Below are 22009 nucleotides of genomic sequence, written 5' to 3'. Positions count from 1 at the left end.
GCTCAGCACAGACTGACCAGAGGCAACCAAGACAGCACACAAGCTACCTGACCCAGTGTGCTCAAGTAAACACAGCTTAGACATTGCCACCTATCCTCTGAGCTGTGCCAGATACCTGTGTACGAATCCTTTGACCCAGCTGGAGACAAATGAATTGCTCTGCATTTTATTTTGCAGCTCACATGGAAGGCAATAGTTCACTAAGGCCATGTGGATCAAGGGACCTTTGCGTGGGAGTCGGTCCAGAGTGCCAGTGACATGGTCACCTCCAGTTGTTTTTAGTTTTCAGTTCTTGCTTTGAAAAGATCCTTAAATGCCCCAAAAGGCCATTAAGCCAAATGCAGTCCCTTTCCTCCTCCAAATGAACTGCCTGATGAACACTCCCAGCTGCACACATTCAGCACAAGAAGAGAGCCCAGAAGTCATTCCCTTCGCCAACCAGATCTTGCGCAACATGGTGACCCACTACGTTCATCTCATATAGCAATGCAGCTTACAGGAGCTGTGGCCCTTCAAGCACTGCCACCCCGCAGTGAAGACACAGACAGTAGAGCTGTCACACCACAGCACGTTGCACATTGCACTGGGGATGTCACACCCTGCTCCACCCCTTTCCATACACGCTAGTGTTCAAAGTGTCTTACTTCGTCCAGGGAGAAATAAGGCTCGTCAATCTCCCTCAAAGGGTCTCTCAGAAAGTTGAACATGAATTCCTGTACCTGAAGGGTATCTGCAGCCCAGAGCTCCTGCAAACCCCAAGAGAGACATAAAAAAGAAACCATTTCAGAAAGTATTATTCAAAACCACGTGCAGCTCAGCCAACTAGACACTTTAACCAGTAAGGAGGCAGTTTTTAATGCAATACCATCTCTGCCAGGAATTCAACTGTCAGCACAAATGCTGGAATGGAATAGAATAGAATCATTAAGGTTGGAAAAGACCTCTAAGGTCATCTAGTCCAACCGTCAATGCAACACCACCATGCCCACTAAACCATGTCACAAAGTGCCACATCTACGTGTTTTTTGAACACGTCCAGGGATGGTGACTCCACCACCTCTCTGGGCAGCCTGTTCCAATGCTTGACCACTCTTTCAGTAAAGAAATTTTTCCTAATACCCAATCTAAACCTCCCCTGACACAGCTTGAGGCCATTTCCTCTCATCCTATCACTAACTACTTGGGAGAAGAGACCAACACCCACCTCACTACAGCCTCCTTTCAGGTAGTTATAGAGAATAATAAGGTCTCCCCTCAGCCTCCTCTTCTCCAGGCTGAACAACCCCAGTTCCCTCAGCCGATCCTCGTAAGACTTGTGCTCCAGATGCTTCACCAGCTTTGTTGCCCTTCTCTAAACACTCTCCAGCAACTCAGTGTCCTTCTTGTACTGAGAGGCCCAAAACTGGACACAGTATTCCAGGTGCGGCCTCACCAGTGCCAAATACAGGGGGATGATCACTTCCCTGCTCCTCCTGGCCACACTGTTCCTGATACAAGCCAGGATGCTGCTGGCCTTCTCGGCCACCTGGGCACACTAATGGCTCATGTTCAGCCGGCTGTCAACCAACACCCCCAGTTCCTTTTCGGCCAGGCAGCTTTCCAGCCACTCTACCCCAAGCCTGTAGCACTGCATGGGGTTGTTGTGACTGAAGTGCAGGACCCAGCACTTGGCCTTGCTGAACCTCATACAGTTGACTTCAGCCCATCAGTCCAGCCTGTCCAGATCCCTCTGCAGAGCCTTCCTACCCTCGAGCAGATTGACACTCCCGCCCAAATTGGCGTCATCTGCACACTTACTGAGGGCACACTCAATCCCCTCATCCAGATCACTGATAAAGATAATCTGCCATTTGTAAGTACTCTTCATTTTCTCAATGCCATGCATTTTTCTCTCTGCTAGCTCCTTTGCACACATCTGCCATCCCTCCTCCTTCAGCAGCCAAAGCCAACTTGGCTTCATTTTCCTTCTCGCTCTCCCTGGGTATCTTTCAGGCCATCAAAACAGCTGTGTCTCTTCACTGGTTAACTCTCCACTTGCTGCAGACCATGGGCAGGGAGGCAGCAGTGGGACACAGGGAGAACGGTGCAAAGCAGGAGGCCCCACGCTCTCATGTGAGGCATAGCAGTGTTTTCGTGAGCCACCCCTGTCCTCCTGGAGAATGAGACCAGCAATGAGACAGAAGCCCAGCAAGAGTTGAAATAAAGGGTCTGCGCAGCCTGCAAACGCACTGCTTGTGCCTGCATGCATGTCTGAGCATGCTTGCTGAATGACCTGAGATTGCTTTTAAATAGAAAGCTCAGCAATCGAATTGATTGGCTACTCCTCAGGAGCTGCTAAGACCTCCTGAGCCGACAGGCTGGACCATGACACTTCAGCTGCTTGCAAACCTGCAGTACCAGCCAAGGTCACATGGACTGCATAAATCTCCAGTGACCAGTTCCTCCCTCCTGGGACCTCCACTCCTCTCAGATCTTCTGCTCTTGGTCCCCTTTCTGACCAGGGTGCCTGGCTGAGGCCAGGTTTACCCTCACCAGTGCTTCCCCTGCATCACCCTCCTGCTCCAGGAAGGATGTGCTCAGGTTGTGGCTCTGCCAGGCAGAGCACCCCATGACCAAATCATCCCAGCTCCACAGCAAGGCTACCCTTGGAGTACCAGATCCCTACCGATACCAGTGCCTACCCCCTCGTCCCTCCCCTGGGCCGGTGTTGAGCTCACCCTCTGGTACTCCAGCAAGAACTTCTGCAACTCCAGCAGCGATACCCTGAAGTGCTCAGACCTTTCTCCACCCCTGAAAAGCAGAGAGAGAAGCTTTGGTCACTCATGCAGCACATCAATGACCACCTGTTACCAGCATCATGTGAGATGCCATCCGCAACCACCATGGCGTGCACAAGCAAGATGTGCCCCAAGCAAGCAGAGCTGCAAGAGCAGAGCAGGATGAGCAGAGAGCGCCAAGGAGGGCACAACAGCAAACACACAGCAGCTGAGATTACTTGTCCACATCTCAGAGCCAGGGACTGCTCCAGGAGCAGTCCAGGATTCACACTGCTAAGGGTACGACAACGCGAAACTCCGGTGAAGGGCAGCAAAAATCATCAGAGGGACTGATGTGTACAAAAAAAAAAAAAAAAAGAGGGTCTGGATTTTACAAGAATAAAAAGAACTAAATAGGTGCAGGGCAGTCAAGGGGTGATTGCAGACAGGATGGTGCTACAGGTATCCAGAGGACATGGACGCAAGGAGACAGGGCAAGTAATGAAGGAGGGAATCATTTGTAGCTGATCATCTCAAAAGACTTGTCCATGAACATACCAAGCCACAATGGATGGATAAGGGCCATGCTGGGGACTAACACCAAAAAAACCCAGAAATGGACTGGGCAGCGCTGGCTGCCCTGGGCAGAGGGATGAACCGGATGGTCTGCTGAGGTCCCTGCCAACTCTCTTTTCTATGGTTACAACAAAAAAGAGAGGAAACCATGGGGAATTACCTGGACAAGTTAACTAGTCTTTCACTCTTTAGCTTCCGTGTCTAAATTCAAGCTCTTTTTATCATGGCTGAGATGTGTACAGGGCAGGGAAGGGCACAGTTGGCAATGGCACCACAGGCATTGCCTGGAGAGGAGCCAGGGGGGAGGGTGTTCACTGTGCACAGCCTGCACAGTCCCTGGCACTGTGGCCAGCCAGCATCAACCATGAGGATAACCTTTGGGAGATGGCTCAAGGTCTGATTATTTTACATAAACCTGCTGACTGTTTCTGGAGGTGGCCGACCTGACCTGGATCTCAGTGGGATGTCTGGGAGGAAAAGAGCCCTTAGTGACCCCAACTGAAGTGTCTACAGCAAAGATGCTTATTCTGAGTGCAAAAATGCAAGCAGAGTGGTGGCAAGCAAGAGGTGTGCAGCATTCCTCCTCCCCAACATGCTATTGCAGGCACCAAAGCACGTTACGGAGCAAAAGAAAACAGCCCTTTCTCCAGCAAATACAGAGAATTACCCACCTTTCTAGGAACGGAACATCCATCTACAACAGAAGAAGCACAAGCGTTAGGTTTGCACTCAATCTCACCAACATATGTGAAAGCACAAATTGATCAAGAAGGTAACAGGGATAGCAAACCAGCACTGTGCAGCTCTGCTTTCCTACAGCCATTGCTCACACACCATCTCCCCCATCCCCAGAAGCCCAAGCAGCCCCGTGCTAACTAGCCTAAAGCAATAACTTCTTTACTCCCTGTCATCCCTGGCGCAGAGGTAGGAGACAAGAGCTATTAGCTGAGGGCAGCAGGGTTAAAAAAACAATTAAGAGGGAATTCCCAGTAACAAATACGGTGTCTGCCTCCCCTTCCCAGCCCTGGAGAATTCAGCTCTTACCATTTTCTGGGCGCTGAACATCAGGCTGCGGTAGAGCTGTGCAAACTGCCCATATGTGATATCCCCGTTCCTCTGCTCCACGTCCTGTGGAAAAAAAAAAAAACCTGAGGTTTTACAGGGGCCACAGGCAACTCTGCATGGCCCGAGGAGTGTCTCCTCCTACCAGGATTCCTGGGGAAAAAGGAGGAGGAAAAAGCCAAAGCCTGGCCAGACTTTGCCTCCTACCTCTGCACGTCTCTGCTGGGGCCAGTGGGATCCCACAGTGCCCAGGACACAGACACAGTCTAAATCAAGTTACGCGATTCCCCAAGTTCACCCACATATCACAGCACTGATAAAAGGGTTACTGCTTACTTGAATAGTTACAAAAGGATCATTTTGATTTTTTGTTTGCAGAGAGCATCTGAAATGTCTGGAAACTTGTAAGACCCAAAGTGTATGCTCTCCTTTGGCCTTGGAGTTTAGTGCTGGTGGAAATGGCTGGTCATCATGGGTGACCCTTCATTCCTGATGCTGGCAGAGCCAGCTGCCTTTCACTTGGTGGCAGTGGGTTGCAGGACCCGGAAGGCAGGACCCGGGATGCAGGACAAGCTGGCCTTGCTGCCGGTCCTCCTGCACTCTCCCCCAGGAGGGCAAAGCCCTAGACCAGAGCCAGGAGCAAGGCATGGAGCGGGGGAGGCAGAGTGGAGCAAAGAGAGGGTGCTGGCCACAAATGGGCCTGGGTGTGGCACCCAGTGGGAGCTGGCACCTCTTCAGTCACTGCTGTGGGTGGGGGCCCTCCCAGGAAAGGCTGGGAGCCTCTGCAATATGCAAACATGCCGTGGGAGTTTAACCACCACCAGGTTTTGCTCAAAGGCAGGCAACAGGCTGCCTGGGGTCCCCAGCACAAACGAGGAGAGTGGATGGGTCACACACTCACCGTGAGTCTCTCCCGCAGGAACCTCATGTTGGGGACCCGGTAGTTGACCTGAGACAGCATGTTCTTCAGATCCTTGGCAGAGATTCTGGCTCGGCAGAGGAAAGAGGGGAAATGTTCAGCAGCTCTGGACAGATGGGTCTTACCCTGGGACCAGTACACCACATACACGGAGCGGCTGTGCCAAAAGGGGCATGAGCCGTGACACACAAGGATGGACGCGCAACTCCAAAAGGATGCTGGGGTTGGGACCAAAGGCAGAACAGAAGAACGTTTTCCACCCCAATGAACTCTGCATCTATGCTGCACGTGGGGAGCAGAAAGAGATGCTTGCATCCTGATGGGAACTGCAAACACTACTCCTGCAAGCTCCCAACACTGTTTCATCACGAGTCTCAGTGTGAGTCTCAGCACTCTCATCCCACTTGAGCCAATGCTGCAACAGGCGCATATTGCCTACTGCTTTATGGGAACGACTGGGGAGAAGCATTTTCAAGTATCTGTGACCCAACGTGGATGCTGGGTGACCAAATCCCTTCCAAAACCCACTCCCTCCTGTGGAGGGAGCTGGGGAGGGCAAGCTTTCCAAGTGGTTCGGACCCTGCTAATTTTATCCTAGAGGGAAAAAGCCATTTTCAGTGTCTAGCCACAGGCACAGTGCTCAGCTGCGCTCCCCCAGTCATTGCCACACACACCGCTGGCACAGGGCAGCAGTGCGGCTGTCCTCTCCCCGAGGCCCCTCGCACCAAATGTGCCAGTTCCCAGGCCAGGGAGGTCTCCGGTGCCAATCCCATGTGGGATCCTGCACCCAGGCGGGCAGAAACAGGCAGCAAGGAGCCCTGGGCCGCCCCCGCCTGCTCCAGCATTGTTTCTCCATGGGGCAACAGCCCTGCAGCAAGAAAAAACACGGATGTCTCCCATCTGCAGGATTTAAGAAGCTGAGAGGTCTGCATGCAATCATTTTCTGGCAGCTCCTGCCTTAAAAGCAAGTCCTCTGAGTCCACCCCAGCAATCACAGATGCTGCTTTTGCACCCCACTGAGTGAGTGGGAGCCCAGGACCCTACAGGATGCTCCCTGATCCTGCAGAGAATAGGGCAGGTCTGACCCTGGGAACGCTCAAGGCTTTGGGGTGCAAATATAAATATGACGGGGAAGATCATAGAATCATAGAATTGTTTGGGTTGGAAAAGACCTTTAAGATCATCCAGTCCAACCATTAACCTACACTACCAAGTCCATACTAAACCAATCAAGGTTTAGATGTCCTGTGCTGGGGTTGCACTGTCATCTGCAGCAATGTGGAGTGGCAGTGTGAACCACATCTCTTTTACGCTCTCCCCTGGAAACGAGGTGATCTCAAATGACACAGAAAGGAGGAGGGATGGAGGGAGCCCCAAGGAGAGGGAGAAACCAGCTGGTGTCAGGCACTGCAGAGACGAGGGCCTCCGCAGCCGGTGGGACACAGAGAGCCCTTGTTTCTGGGCTGAGCCGCGCGGGGCTGGGACCCACGCATGGCCAGAGGAGGACCTGGCCCGGCTCCCGTGCCATGCCCAAGGACAGCACCTGGCCAGCCGAGAACCGTGCAGGCAGCGTCCTGCTGCTTGCTGGCAGGACAGGAAAAAAAATAGAAGCTGACAAATGGCACCAGCCTCCCCTTCCCTCCCAGTTGTATGAACTACAGAGCCAGCAACATGCTCTCAGCACCAGCAGCAGCTTTGGTATCTCCCCCCTGCACCTCCACCTCCCCTGGCAGGAGAAGTTACACCTGGGGCTCAGGGTGAGCGTTTTTGGGGAGGGGAGCTGGCCCTTTCCCTTCTCCAATGCACCCAGCATCCATGGCCATGTGCAGGGTGCCGTGCAACCCTCAGGGCAGGCGGGGTCCCAGCTATGGGGTCCTGGGTGAGAGGGAAGTGGGGTGATGTGGGGGGGGAGTGAGCCAGGAGCGCAATGGTGGCTTGTGAGAGATGCCCTCATATGTCAAGGACCACAGCATGCAGCAGCTCTCGTGGGACCCTAATGGGACACCCAGAGTCCCCAGGGCCACCGAGCAGCAATCCCCCCTTGGTGAAAGGCTGAGACTGCAAAAAAGCTCTTGGGGAAAAAAGCAGGAGGGGCTGCAGCAGCAGGACCAGCAGTAGGCATCGGGCTGGAGACCCGCCCCAGCTCTGGTGATGGTGGGCTGTTTTGCAGGGAGGTGTTGGACTGCAGCCCTGCTCGTCAATGTGACGGCACTAGGAGAGGCAAGAGCAAACCTTGTAAGAGCTGTGACCAGCATTTCCCTCTCTGCTTCGGTAGGAGGATGGGGTATGGAAGGATTTTATTTACAGTGTGTTATTAATAATGTTAAAGTGTTGGAGACCTTGGATAAACAGCTTGGTAGTATTTTGAGACTAGAAAGTAAAAACCAAGTAAATAAGCTAAGTTCTTCTACGGAAGTTTTTTAAGGCTTCATGACAAACAGGCCAAAGGACAGATCCAGCCCTCTCACAGGGGTTGAAAACATTCCCCCCTCCCCCCCCCCGCCTCCAGTGCTGCAGCTCTGCTCCCAGCCACAGGCAGCTCTCCTAGCCAGAGGTGAAACACTCTCCTCTGCAGCAGTCAGGAAAAAAACCCCAGCATCCTGTTATCCTCCTCTTTCCACCTAACCTCCCTTGGAAAAACAAATAGCCAAAGGCCCAGCAGCCAGTGAAAACAGCCAACATCTGCCGGCGTGCTGGAAGGTATGCACAGGCACCCAGCCGGGAGAAGGCGAAAAGGAAAGGGCTCTGTCACAGGAGGCTGGGGCACAAGGCAAACATAGGGTACACAAATGCTGGGAATGATTTCTTCAGCTGCCTAAAACCTGCCCGTTCTGGAAAGGACCAAGAATGGTTTGCAAAAGAAGTGTTTTTAAAAAAACCCCACAACTCACTGTCCCCTTTTCAAACCCATCTCCAGGCTGAGAAGCAAAAGCAAAGAGCCCAGCAACACCAAAGTTAATGCTGAAACACCTCATAAGGGCAAAAATTTCATCCAAGAGATGTATATGCCCCATAACAGCTGCCTCTACTTCGCAGAAAACACATGGATGCTTGTAAAATGGGGAGACCCAAAATCTTTCCGCATTCCCCCTCTATTGCTGTTTTGCTCCTTTTGCTGCCTGGGCTGGAGCAGCAGCTCTTCTAATTAAGTGGTTTGCACTGAAACCTCTCCCCTTGATTGACAGGTAAGGAATACATTGTATTTTGCTGCCTTAATTCTAAATCACAGAATCATGGAATCGTTTAGGTTGGAAAAGGCCTTTAAGATCATCGAGTCCAACCATTAACCTAGCACTGCCAAGTGCACCACTAAATGCTAATAGAAAGATGATATTAAGAAAAACAGCAAGAAAGATGCAACAGGCTCGCTTTCAGCTCTGCTGACCATGCCTCAGGCAGACAAATCTATACATGCAATCTCTTTTGTCCTGTTGGGATGCCATTTCATCAGTTTAACTGATGAGAAAAAGGACCAATTTTTTCTATTTCTCCTGCATTCATGCGCCAAAACCCCTACACAGCCACCCCCCTGCACCTGCCTCCGTGGTCTCCATTGCTGAATTAGGAAATATTACACCCAGTCACCACTGAAAACCAGTACACCGTGTATAAAACCCAAGCCTGGATTTGAAAGGTGTGTGGCATATGCAGAGCAGCTGCAACAGATTAAAAGCACCTCTCCTTCCCTTTCTGCCTCTGTGAAGGTTTATCCCTCCTCCGCAAAATCCCTGTGCACCCAACAGTGCTCTTGCCATGCCACAATGTAAATCATTGCAAAGGCAAAAATGTCCAATGCAGTGGGATTTCCCCAATGCAACACACTCCTGCTCCGCTCTGAGATGTAGATAGGTCGAATTTAACCCCTGGCTGCCCGACAGCAGGGCTGTCTGCCTGTCCTGGCTGTCACGGGGCAGCACACTGCAGCTGGGAGGGCGGGACACAGCAGTGGGGGACCAAAGCAGGATGAGAGGACCAACTCGCTTCTCCTGATGAGTAGAGAGTGGTGATTTTTGTCTGCTGATCCACAGGACTGACCTGTCTGACTGCAGTCACCCACAACTCCCCAGTGGCGTGCCCCTGGCACAGACAGATGGGTTTGTGGGGCGAGCTTCTTGGCAGGAGCTTGCTGCAAGCATGAGAAGGACTCCAGGGCTCAGGGTGAAGCATGGAAATCGGTAGCAGTGTAAGATAATGGCGTTGGCAGGGACCAAGCAGAGGATGCTCTGGAGCCCACAGATCTGCCCGGTGCTCTACAGTGAGCCCTGCCTGGGCACCTGGGCTCATAAAGGGTGCACATGGGACCCAGGTGCTCTACCGCAGCTGGGGAGCATGAGCTGATGTGTGAGCATTGCCCTCTCCAGAGTAGGACCGGAGGAATCCCCCTACCCTAGGGGAGGGAGCATAGTAACGTGGAAATCAATGCTAAAAGGTTAATGGGCTCATTTAATATCATGGGGGAAAAGCATGTCCCAAGGATGAAAGGAGGCAAATACCATCACCTCAGGAAGAGGAGACTGGCAGGCGGCATACAGCCAGGGAAAGCAGGCAATGGCAGGAGAAAGCAGAACGTGGTGGAACTCGCCTCTCCAACAGGGCAACGCCCCTTCCCTTAACTCCTCATGACGGGTCCAAGTGTGACATTTCACCTGCTAGGACATCATTAAGCATTCACCCAAGAACCCCACAAGTAGTGCCCTGCTGCAGCCCATCAGCCTAGAACCCAAGCAGTGGGATGATCCATGGCCTCATGGACCTCAGAGGAGGAGAGGTGGAGAGTTACAAACACAACCCAGTTCAGCCCTGATGGGGGTGGCCAGAGCTGCCTGTTGGCTCTTTGGTGTCTGCTTCCGCAGGTGATGCCAGCTGGGGGTGAAGGTGTTTCACAGCTATGGGCACTCAAGGTGCTACTGGGTCTAAACAGCTGGGAAACAGGTCAGGAAAACAAGATCATTTTTCTATGCTTTTTTAATTCAGTGAAAATCAGCCAGGGAAGTATTGGGACTTGGCTTAAGGCTCCTTGGAAATGAAAATTAAAAACCTAAAGAACCCAACAAAAAATCCAAAGCAAAGGCTGGGGTTTCAAGTCAAAGGTAAACTCTTCTGGCTCAGACCCTCTGTGAATGTGCATGTCTGTGCAAGCAAGCCTTTTCTCTCTTCTTACCTGTCTTCCCGGTTGCGATCCAGCGAGTAAAACTGCTTCCGGAGCCACCTAAATGGAAAGGCACAAACAGACACACACTTAGCCCCAGCTCCTCAACAACAAGGCCGTTTGGTGTGCTGCTGTCTCTGGAAGATGCTCAATGCTACACCGTCCGCTCTCACAGCCCTTCTTCCCACCAGAGAATTTGGCAGAGGCAGCCTACCCTTTTTTCATGCACGCAACCTGCCCCACTTTATAACTGTCTCTGCCTGAAAGTGAGTCCACAGATAAGACAAAAAAAATTAAAGGTATTCTCTTCTACACTGAACTACTACAGATAATACAGGCTGCACACACATAAAAACATCTGTTTCGTGGTAAAGCTCCTTTTCCCTGCATGCATGTGAGAGCAAACTCTGGCCATAGATGATGCAGCACAGAGGGTCAACAGGATGAAGCCTCTGAAGTGCAGAGGCAGGAGTGCCAGGTCAGCGCAGCTCAGAGAGGGAATGAGATGTTGTCACTGTGCTCACCTTTTTCTGTCAAAAAAGGACAGAAATGGGAAAAAAAAAAAAAGAAAACAAGTGCAGGACAAGGCCAAGTTCCTCACCTTTCAATCTGCAGGGGGGTGGCAGCCCTTAGAGTGTCTGCCACCAGCCAGTTCAGCCCCTTGATCCACATATTGACCTCGTCCTCGGAAGTGGCTGTGGAAAGTGCACAGGAGAAATGGGAGGAAGGGACGTAGAAGCTGATCACCAACCCAAACCTCTTGGGACTATCCCCAGCATCTTATATCCCCTATTCCTTCCTCCATCCCCTTTCTGATAACAGCTCCCTCCCATGCAGATGCTCTGGCCAGCTCCTCTCCCTGTCGAGCTCCTGCTCTGCTCCCATGGGATGTACGTGGCTGGCTGGACCCCTTCGCCCCTGCATGTCACACTCTCTTCTCCCTTCAGTTGCCAAAGCTGGGGGTTATCTTTGTCCTCAAGCAGTAATGCTCTGGCTAGCTTGGGTGACAAGCCAGCACCTGCTTTGAAATATGTGCCAGCTCCTCTATAACCTCCCTGTTGGCAGCTCCATCCTTTCTGAGGGCAGAAGCGCTGTCTGTGTCCCTGTGTCCCACAGCACTAGCCAGAAGGCAGATTTGCCATAGATGTTAAGGAGTCAGTGTGACTGCCTCCATCAGTGCTTGTCTACATGGGTTTAAACAAGGCACAAGACTGGGTACTGTTAGCAGAAAAAGATATCGTCCATCAGCAAAACTGCAGCCAGTGATTATGAGCCTGTCCTCCATCTGAGCACAAGGAGACTCGACAGCATAAACCTCCCCTCTTTCAATAGAAAAGATAAGGCTGGGTGCTCCAAGTCCAGCTTAAGTCAACAGACAAGGCATTGAGGAAAGCTGAGACCAAAACCTCAGAGGTACCGAGGCTTCATGAGTTACTGTTTGCTACTGGCAACATTTTTTCACTCAGAATTGCAGAGCAGAATTGAGTGAGATTTTACCACTTCATGCATGTGGCTGGTTACCACAACGCAGCTGATGAACGTGAACATGCTAAGATAAAACACTTGATCTCAAGCACATATTTGAACTAGGGGCTTCAGTTCACCCAACTTTTGGTTTACCAGGCAAATTAACTGACTTAACTAGGGGTTGAACGTGTACCCCCTTCAGGGAACCAGTGTCACCTTCTTCAAAGACGCCTCCTCAGTGTGGTGAAAAGAGCATCTGCCCAGGGGTATGTTCCAGCTCACTCGTGGAAGGATGCATTGGAAGTTTGGGTTCTGTTGTGATGAGGTGCCTGCCCTACACTGCCCTGGCACAGCCCCAGGGCCATGAGTGCTTTACCTTGCAAACTGAGGGTCTTTAGCCGGAATTCTGTGCCATAGAGGACAACGAAGCAGTGAGACTGGTCCGGTCGGAAACACGGATCCTCCTGGTACCGGTCAAAATCACGTGAGTTTTTTCCTGGACGAATCTCTTTGATTTCACGAATATCCACTAAGAGAAAGTGAAAAAAAAAGGGGAGTTCAGCAAATAGCTTGAAATTCCCATGAAGATGGAGGAGAAGGAAGGGCATGGATAAAGCATTTTTAGTCATCTGAAGAGCTGCATTACCACCCATTATGTGATGGCAGACCCAGGCATGTCTACAGCACTGGGGTACCAGGCTCTGAACAGCAGACTCTGTTTCCCTGGCTATGCTGGAAAGCAAGGATGGGATGGCTGCCCTGACGCAGGCAGAGAGCTGCCAGACATCCAAGGACAGTGGGCAGGCGCTGGGGATGATGTCTTGTAGAGGGGCTCACTGCATTCAGGCAAAAAGTGACCATCATGGCAGCCTCCCAGTCCTCTCCTGCCACTGCTAATGGCACGGGCTGAAGAAGCACCCAGAGCTCTAGCACAGCACTGCCAGTCTGGTCCTCAGCACAGCCACAGGTGCCCAGGTCCTCCCAGAGAAGTTGCCCGCACTTCTCACCTTTGCCAAGCCCTTCAAGAGCCCCAGCTTGCTCCTCAACCTTTCAAAGCAGCACAGAGATCTTACCACTTATCTTGCACATCTCTCTTGCTGCACGCCTGTGGTTGTGCACGCACACAAGTCTGTAAGCACAGCCCCTTCTTACCAGTTCCCTAGGAAGCCTCCGCAGCCACCACCCCACTATTTACCTCTGTGTTCCCCAAGAACAGTTGGATGTCTCACCTGTGGTGATCCCCAGGCACAATGAGCAGAGGGCAGTGCTACCACTACTGCAACCTCCTTCGCCCTTTAGCTTCACACTTCATGCTTTCCTCTTCCTCCACCCAACGTACATCTGCAAACTGCACTTTTTTTGTCTTTCAAGACTGCAACTTTTTTTTTTTTTTTAAAAGAAAGCTTTTCTACAGAGGTGAACCCTCTGAGGGCGCAACCTTCTGCCCAGCTGGATGAAATCCTGTTTGCAGCTACCACATCTTACAAACACCATAGATTTAAGATTCACTCCTCTCCAAATTCTAGTTAGATACTGAAACTTGAGTTGAGTCTTGGTTTAAACAACTTGATGGTGCCCCTGCTTCCCCTCTCCCCACTTTCACCCTAAATTATGTCTGCATTTTCTGGCATCTCTGCCCTGCCCCGTTAGCATCCTCCCAGCTCCTCTGAGCACTACCAGGACGCCCAGGGCAGTCCCTGCCTTCATACACATGCCATCTTCAGCAAGAAAACTCTGTCCTTCCCTAGCCAAAGAGGGATGAAACGTTTATCACCTCCGGGAGGTGGACAGCAGGCCACAGAAAAAAGCACAGTGCAAGGATCAACCAAGCCCAACCCCTGGAGATCCAGTTGTGGTGGATCTGCCACAGCTCTGGAGCAGATTCAACTGCAGCAACCCCTCAGTGGTTCCAGGCAGAATCCCCCTCCCCACCTCACTGCCAAACAACTTCCTGAGATAAAACATTAGAAAAAGCATGAAAACAGCCAAATGTCCAGAGATCATCTGAATTACAGACATCACCATAAAGGTCTGGTATCAACAGCCTAAACATATGCAAGGTGCTGGTCAGAACTAGAGCCGAGGGAGGTGGGATAACAGCTCAGGGCTCCCACCTCTCACAGTTTTGTATTGTACACATAAACCGAGTCCCATGGACTTTATTTTAAAGTAACTGGCTTCTTTTTGCACCTGTGGCAGCGGCAGAGGGGGTTATTGTCAGGGGGCAAGCCCAGATTGCAGAGGAAAACTCAGAAAGTTGCATCTCTTGACAGATGGGAGACAGCAGGGTCCCAGGTCATGAAGCTGGTAATTCAGTTGGACAGTATGTTACCCTGGCCAGGGCTGGGGCTAGTGACTCCAGGGAGCTGTGCTTATGTTTATCATCCTCATTTACATGTGTAATGTCAACACGCTTCCTCCAGGGAACGGCTGAAAAGGGCAAGATGAACTGCAAGCAACCAAGTCATGGTTAAATGAAACCCCCAGACGGTGCCCATCAGATGATGGCTAGGGCAGGGCAGGCAGCACCACGATCACATCAGACCTCTGGGACATGGGGACAGCATCGTTCTGAGGATATTCCTTAGGTTATAGGGCTGGTATCACACCTCAGCAGCTGTCCCCATTGGGCCAACCCAAAGGTGACCAAGCGTAAGGCAGCAGTGTGACCATAAGAGACAGCCTGGTGTGGCGAGAACTGACCCAGGCAGGTCCTGGCAAATCCAGGCGTGGGGCTGGTGAGGAGGCAGACCTGCCTGGCTACATGTGTGGGTGGTGAATCTGATGGTGCAGCTACATCATCCCAGCAGCTTCAGCTGTGGCTCATGGAGAAGAGGAGCAGATAACTCCAACCAGCTACCTCAGAGCTGTGCTCCTCCACAAAGGGCAGCTGTGAGCATGCTGGAGCATTAAACACCAAGTGAGGAGAAGGAGCTGAAGAGATGCTGGTAAGGGAGCATCTCACAGCCTCCCTCCCTGGAGGATATTCTGGGAAAGGACTCTCATTGCCATAAAACAAAGAGAAAACAACAGCAACAAGAAAAAAAACCCAACCAAAACCAAAAAAAACCCCAAACCCAAGAATCTTTGCTTCCTGGAAAAATAGTTTCTTAAATGCTTGGGGGAATCAAATAACAACATTTCTGAGTCACGTTTCCAAAGCAGATGATGCTTCTGAGCAATGTGGGACGGAGATTACTGCAAACGTGGTGTGTAATTCATCCCAATTAAACTCCACTTACTGCACTCACTGTGGATCGACTTGCCTTTCATTTCAATTTACTGCAGTTAAAACTAGACAGAAATGTGACCTGCTCATCACCCGCAGCAGCAGCCGACAGCACTGAACTGCATTGCAAGCGATGATGCTTCCTCAAAATGAACACCATGGCAAGCCAGACACAGGGCTTGACTTTGGGGAGACTTGTAAACCCTACACAAGGAATGTGGGATCCTCTCTTGGCAGGATACACTGTGCAGCACTATGGGCGTGCATCCGGAGATGATGGCAGCCCGCTCACTGCCTGACGCAGGATGTATCCAGAGTGACTGCTGCAATAACCCTCCAAAGCTCATCAGCTTGGGACAAGAGCACAGAAAGACCCAGTTCCTTGGGGCTTCAAAGGTAGGACAGACAAGCTCCCTAAAATAAGCAAGGGTGTGACTTTTTAAGGCATCACCTACCTTTTGGAAATGAGCTGGCTGGAAGTTCAAACGTTAGCACGCCTTGCTGTAACCTGCCCATGTGCTCACATCCTTGGTGACACAGCATGTTATTTTAGCCCTTAAAAAACAATATCACAGTTAAGGCCTTTGCACAGCAGGGCTAAAGACTAATCCTGTCTTTGAAGGATGCAGGGCTTGACCAACACAGTGGGAAAGAACTGTCTGCTGGTGACAACTACTGAAGGAAGGTGCCAAAATATTAATGGCCTTGCTTTGCATCACGCTGCAAGCGTCTTGTCTCCACTTTGGGACGCCGCACTGTGCTAGCTATGCCCTGCACTCACCTCTCGCTGCACAGAGCACCGTCGGGTTAGTAAGTAAGTAGTAAGACACAGCTATTGTTACAAACTGCATACCTAAAATCCATGCAATGGAGAGAGCCCTGGAGCAAGTGAGGCGCTTATCAAAGACAGAAGCACGCAGGGAATTCCTAGGGCGAAGGGCAGCCGTGCACCCGGAGGGAGCGGGGTAAAAACCTCCAGCCCACGCACGCTTGCAGCTGCTTGCTCATCTCTCTCATCCTCCCAAACATGCCTGCATGTGCTGGGGAGAAGGCGGTTTAGGGTTTGGTTTGTGCCGCCCTCTTCTTGCCACAGAGCAGCAGATCAGACTCTTGAACCCTGCTGTCTCTACTGACTCAAACACCTTCCCAGCCCCCTTGCAGCATGGAAGGAAATGACTCTGAGCAGGAAGCACAGCAAGCGCAAATGCCACCATCCCAACCAAGCAAGCGCCAAAACGCTGCTTCCTGGCACCGGCCCCTGCCTCTGTCCCACCCCAGGTCCTCCCTCCAGCACCCCTCTGTCAGCACAGGACAGGGAGCGACTGTGCATGTGGGAAGGAGAAATGAAGACATCTTGCTATACCCCAGGTCTCGCTGGGGTTTTCTCTTGCTGATTTTGCTCATGTCAGCTCTGTGAGTTGCTGCAGCTCCTGGGGGTAACCCCAGCTTTGCACAGCACCAGCCAGGGCCTGCTGCTGCAGGAGCACACAGCTGAGTGGTACAAAACCCGCTCCAGGTGGGTTTTGCAGCCTGGATTGAGCACTGCTCAACCTCATCTTTGCTACTGGCAGAAAGGCTGCAGGCAAGCTTGCAACCAGCTTGCAGGCCTGCAGGCAATGAAGGCAGAGCCTACAAGCCCAATCTCCCCTTGCCCAACCCCTGCCTCGCACTAACTCCTCTCTCCCACACCCGGGTGCTACTCTCCCCATCCTCCTGCCTGTCCCCACCACCGCCACAGCCAGGAACATTATTCCAGACAATAAACCAAACTCCAAATTCTAAGTATTTCCACTGCAACATGCAAGAGCCCCAAGTCAAACACAGCCGTCTCTTCACACCCCAGCCACCCTCCTGCTGGTAAACAGGAAACCCAGCGCCCGCAGCAGCTTCCCTGCCCTCCCAGGCTTGGGCCACCTTCATCTTTTAATCCCCCCCAGCTCGCTCCCACCGTGGTTGTTGTAGCAAGTGCCGTTGGCTGCTGATCCCACACACTTGGATCTGCTCGCCAGCGCCTGCGTTAACTCCGGCAGAGCCCCGAAGCTTTGCAAACTTGCAGGGAGGGTTGTGGGGGAGCCTGGACTGCCCAGGACAGGCAGGCAGGCAGGCAGGCAGGCAGGGGAACCTGGCAGCCAGCCTTGAGCAGGGAGTGGAAATTAAAAACAAGAGGGCAGAGGACTGGAGGCATGCTGGAAGCACAGCAGAGGTTCTCCACAAGTGCAGTGAATGGAGAACTGCAGAGTACACGCTGGAAATGACATCTAACCACAGCTCCGCCACCCTCAGCACCAGCAAGCTCCCCAGGTGAGTGGTGGCATGGGCTCCATGACAATGGCCCACAAATCCCACCATGGGTCCACACCATGGGTACTTACTGGGAAAGACCTACCGGGGATATGGCCAAAGACTAGGGGATGAGCATCTGATGGGGGCCCAGCACCGTGGGTCATATGCACTCCCAGGCAGAGGAACAAGTGGCAGGAAATCCAGGATGAATCCTTCAAAGATAAGTACCCTGTCACCAGGGTGAGCTACATCTCCTGCTCCCCAAGACACCCCCTCCCAGACCATGCTGTGGAAGGCAGCAGTCGCTGCAGGAGGTAGAAACTGGTCTTCATCTCATGTGGATAGTAGCAGGAGGAGGAAGAACTTGCTGCCACAGCAATAGCAGAGGTACAGTGAAGCTCTCTGCTGGAATATAAACCCTCCTGTGGTCTGGCAGGGTTGAGATCTCAGAGCAGGGACCAGCAGCAAGCAAGGATAGATGAGCAGTGGATAAGACAGGAGGCCTGAAGCATGCTGGCTGTCCTCCAGCCCTCCCAGGCGGGTGTGCAGGCAACAGCCAGGAGAGGCTCTGGGAAGGAGGCAGCAAAGCCCATCCAGCCCAGAGATGCTCTCAGCTCCTCAGATGGTTCCATGTTGCATGCTGAGCCATGCCATGGCCGTGCAAACAGGTTGCGCCTTTCACAGCCTCCCAAACTTCTCCCCAGCCTAACACCAGCAGAAAGGCCTGGCCCTCCACTTGCCTTCAGCAGTTAAAAAAAGGGACATGGTCACATTTCTGGGCAAAGAGCCTTCCCTTCAGCAGGAGCGGGTTGCATCAGAAAGAAAAAGCTGACCCCAGGTCCACCCCACACACACCATTTAATAAAAAAAAAAAAACAGAACAAAACCAAACAAATTACCCTCTGGTTACATGAAAACCAGACCCACCCTTAAAGTCATTTAAAACCAAAACTTCATCCAACCCTTGTTTAACCACTGATGGACAGGGTGTCGTAACGTGTAAGGATAAGGACACCCTGGAACGGGCTCTGAGGGTTGCAGAACCTCCACCTCCAGAGGATTTTTGGAAAGCTGTAAAACTGATTAAATTTAAAAAAAAAAAAAAAAAAAAAAAGGCTGTCAAAAAGACAGTTTAGCCCAGATTACCTTCCAGGATGGATTTATTGGGGACAGCCTCCAAGAAAACACCCACCCCCTCAACAAGCATCGCTCGGTGCAGTGTGTCTCCCTGGGGACAAACAGTGCAGTGACAGCCACATGGTCACTCCCAGCCCAGCTTGACCTCAGCTGGCTGGCACAGACTGAAAAGCCTCCAGGCTACTCACTCTGGCAAAGAAAGAGAATTTAAAAAAAAAAAAGTCTTCCTGCTATTTAATGTTGTGGATCCCACTGAGCACAACCCTGTGGTCATGCCTAGGCTTCCCGTCACTGGAAGGGGCACTGGGCGGTCAGGTCCCCAGGGAACGGCTGCTAAGGGATAAGGGAGAAAGAGGAAAAAAAGACATGACTTGTGTGTGCATGTGGGTAAAAATAAGAGAAATCTATTATGCAACAGCATAGAGAACAAAGTAGCACCATCATCCTCTTAATATTTCAGTGGAAGCCCCCTGAAATGATACCCAGGTCAGCACTAGCTATCAAGAGCTGCAAGAGTCTTGAGGAGGACTGCAGCCAACCTTCTCATGCCAGGGTTCACCAGCTGGTTTATCACCCCATGAGCAACCCTGCCCAGCCAGGGGCTGCTCTGCACCCACTCAATGCTTCAGATTTGCTGACTGCAACCAAACACCACTCAGAAAAAAAAACCCCAAAAACCCTGACCAAAAATCCCCCATGATTTCAAGGGAACCGTCAAGGGCGCACTAAGTGCTTTGCTGGACAGGGGCCAGCGCCTTCAGCACCTCGCAGTCTGGAGCCCCGTTGCCTGCCCTTCACTATTTATCAAGCCCCTTCCGCCTGCAAAGCTCTGGACAAGCCCGGCTTTTGTCCCTGCAGGGACCCATCCCTGCGTCCACCAGGGATGCTGGAGGAATCGGGCAGACAGTAACTATCTGAGCTTGAATTTGGCTGGACTGCAAAAATTAAGGTGGCTTTTACAAAACGCACATTGCACTCACAATGAATGCAAAAAGTGGGGACCCACACTTTACATCTCCTCCACAAGAAGCAAAGCAGTAACCCCAACTGATCAGAAACGTATTTCAGAGGGAAGAGACATGCATCTCTCATTAGTATATGTTTTCAGAGTGACGACAGCTCAACCTCTCAACCCCACAAGCTTCTCTTAATAGAGAAGACTAAGGCAGACAGTGTAATGGTGAATTAAATGTCTGTGCACAAGAGACACAGCGATGGGGTTACTGCATCCTCCTCCCGGCTGTACTCGCTGCCACACCTGCCATCAGCATTGCTGTGCATCAGCTATCAGGTTTCCGAAGGACGATCCCATGCCATTAACAGATGGCTTATCCAGACAGGACAACAAGAAACCAGCTGGGACCTCTAATTTGACCTTAATACTTTTTCAGAGGGCTGGAGGCATGGCTGAGGCATCCACGGAGGCCAACAAACACCAAACTAGCAGCTCCCTGTGCCTCAGCGAATCCCTCATCCTCTATGAACTAAAAATGGCCATGCTGCCCTTTTAGTGAGGCACCAAGACCCCTGTTAAAAGCTCTCTCACCCCCACTGCTGTCCCAGGGAGGGACACAGCCACCCTGGTGCTCAGGGGCCCGCTGGGTCCCACTGCTCTTGTTGCTACAATATGCAGGTACTTCTCCTGCCTCAGGAGAAGATGCAGGTAAAGCTGTTTTCCCCTCCAGACTTGGCTCAATTGTGTCTCAGGTTGCTCCAGCAAGTTGCTTCATCTCACCTGCTACCTGCATCAGCAAACAGCAATTTTTGCTCCAAGCCACTGCATTTTGCTATGAAACAACTGTCGCATTAGCTCTACCCCAGAAGCAGCAACATCCATGCAGAGAGCACCTTGGAAGAGAAGATGCTGGGGAAAAAAAAATAGCTCAGTGGGTGGGAGATGGGATGACAGGGAGCTCCCAGCTAGCCAGCATGACTCGGACCAGCCTGGATCCCAACTCAGATCCTGGCACCTCTCAACAATCTCCGTCAATCAGCAGGGAACAGGAGGATTTGGCAGAGAGCTTAAATGCCGCCCTGGGAGCCAGCACCTCTGCCCAGGCGCCGGCAGCGCACACCAGGCAGCCCACATAGGGCATGCAGGGACGCGCTGGCTGCTCTGTGGGCATGGGTGTTTCCTGCCCATGCCTCTGGCTGCCGCTGCCTCCCCTGCACCCCTGGGCCACATGTCCTGTGGCTTCTGAGCTCCGGTTCCTCCCTCCTCTGTCCCCTGCCAAATCCTTATCAATAGCAGAGGAAACTAGAGGAGATGTGCAGGGAGATTAGGAGATGCCACACAGCTGCATCGCTCTCTGGGTCGGAGGAAAGGATGCGAGGAACTGCCCTTCCCTCCTCCATTCCCACGCACCCATGTTTTGGGCTGGAGCAGGGAGTCAAAGGTCCTGCCCAGACATCACCCTGTTCCTACAGGGCACTGTGGACCTATCCCCAGGCTGACCCAGGCTTTGCTGCTCCACCAGCTTTAGCCTCATGCAGGTGGCCTTCAAGAGCTCACAAACATCCTCCTGATGCTAGAAGCAGAGGTGGCTGTGGGCTGGCAGCTGACTATCCTGCATAGTCAGCATATCTCTCCTGCTTACTCTCAGCTGCAAGAAAATATGTGTTAAAAAAACCCAAAGCTGATCCCCCAAGTGAGCGAAGCAGGATGCTGCTACCTCACAGCCTCTGCCCACAGCCCAGCACAGACCAGGGACGTAAAGGCTGGCAGTTTCCACTCTGCTGGTCTCAGCCTTCCCAGGGACAACTTCACGCTCAGACCCACCTGGCCTGAGCCACCTCTGTGTCAGTGCTGCCACCGTGTCCATCACCACTGCTTGGCCCCAGCGCAGCTGAGAAGGTGGCATTGGATCCATCTCTGCCTCTGGTGGGCTGCATGGCCTCGGGCAAAGTACTCCAGCTCCTTCCCCAGCCTCTGCTGCACAGCCCTCTTGGCTGTACCCATGGGGATGGGGAGAGCATGTCACTGGAAGAGCCTATCGGCCCAGAGCAAACTGGGCTCTGCTACAAACACCACACCAGTATGTCCATCCCAAAGCCAGACAAGAAACCACAACACCAAATAAAGCAAAGGAGCAGAGGTGGGACACTGATCCCAAGACATGGTCCCTTGCTGCAGTCACAGCCCCTGATGTGATGAAGCACCAGGAGCCCCTTGGTCCCCAGATCCTTCCGTGTCCCATGAGCAGCCCTGCCTCCGGGCACCTGCAGCCAACACTTCCAATGGGGAGAGGGAGGAAGAAAGGCTTGGGAGAAAGGGGAGTAGGAGACACACCTGCCCCCCCACACCCCCCCCCCCAATGCATCCTGCCCTAACACTGGCTAATAGCCAGCAGTTAGTTAGCAGGGTTATTACTGGGAACACTTGCACACCGCCCCCAAAGGGACCGGCTCTCCACTCTCTCAGCTGCTCTCTG

At 52.2% G+C, this 22009-nt stretch overlaps 1 protein-coding gene across 1 annotated transcript in view; it reads right to left on the bottom strand.

Moving 5' to 3' along the window:
- Positions 1–22009, bottom strand: part of PLCG1 (phospholipase C gamma 1) — a 51766-nt gene that overhangs the window by 15933 nt on the left and 13824 nt on the right. Inside the window, exons 2-9 of the mRNA XM_075721437.1 lie at positions 12306–12458; positions 11064–11157; positions 10475–10522; positions 5296–5380; positions 4377–4460; positions 4004–4026; positions 2718–2790; positions 645–746 (exon numbers count right to left, since the gene is read on the bottom strand). Coding sequence (XP_075577552.1) covers positions 645–746; positions 2718–2790; positions 4004–4026; positions 4377–4460; positions 5296–5380; positions 10475–10522; positions 11064–11157; positions 12306–12458 — 662 coding nt within the window. The remainder of the gene's footprint in view (positions 1–644; positions 747–2717; positions 2791–4003; positions 4027–4376; positions 4461–5295; positions 5381–10474; positions 10523–11063; positions 11158–12305; positions 12459–22009) is intronic.

This window comes from Pelecanus crispus, chromosome 14, assembly GCF_030463565.1.
Source record: "Pelecanus crispus isolate bPelCri1 chromosome 14, bPelCri1.pri, whole genome shotgun sequence".
NCBI classification, from domain to species: Eukaryota; Metazoa; Chordata; class Aves; order Pelecaniformes; family Pelecanidae; genus Pelecanus; species Pelecanus crispus.
This window is presented reverse-complemented; position numbering and strand designations above follow the sequence as displayed.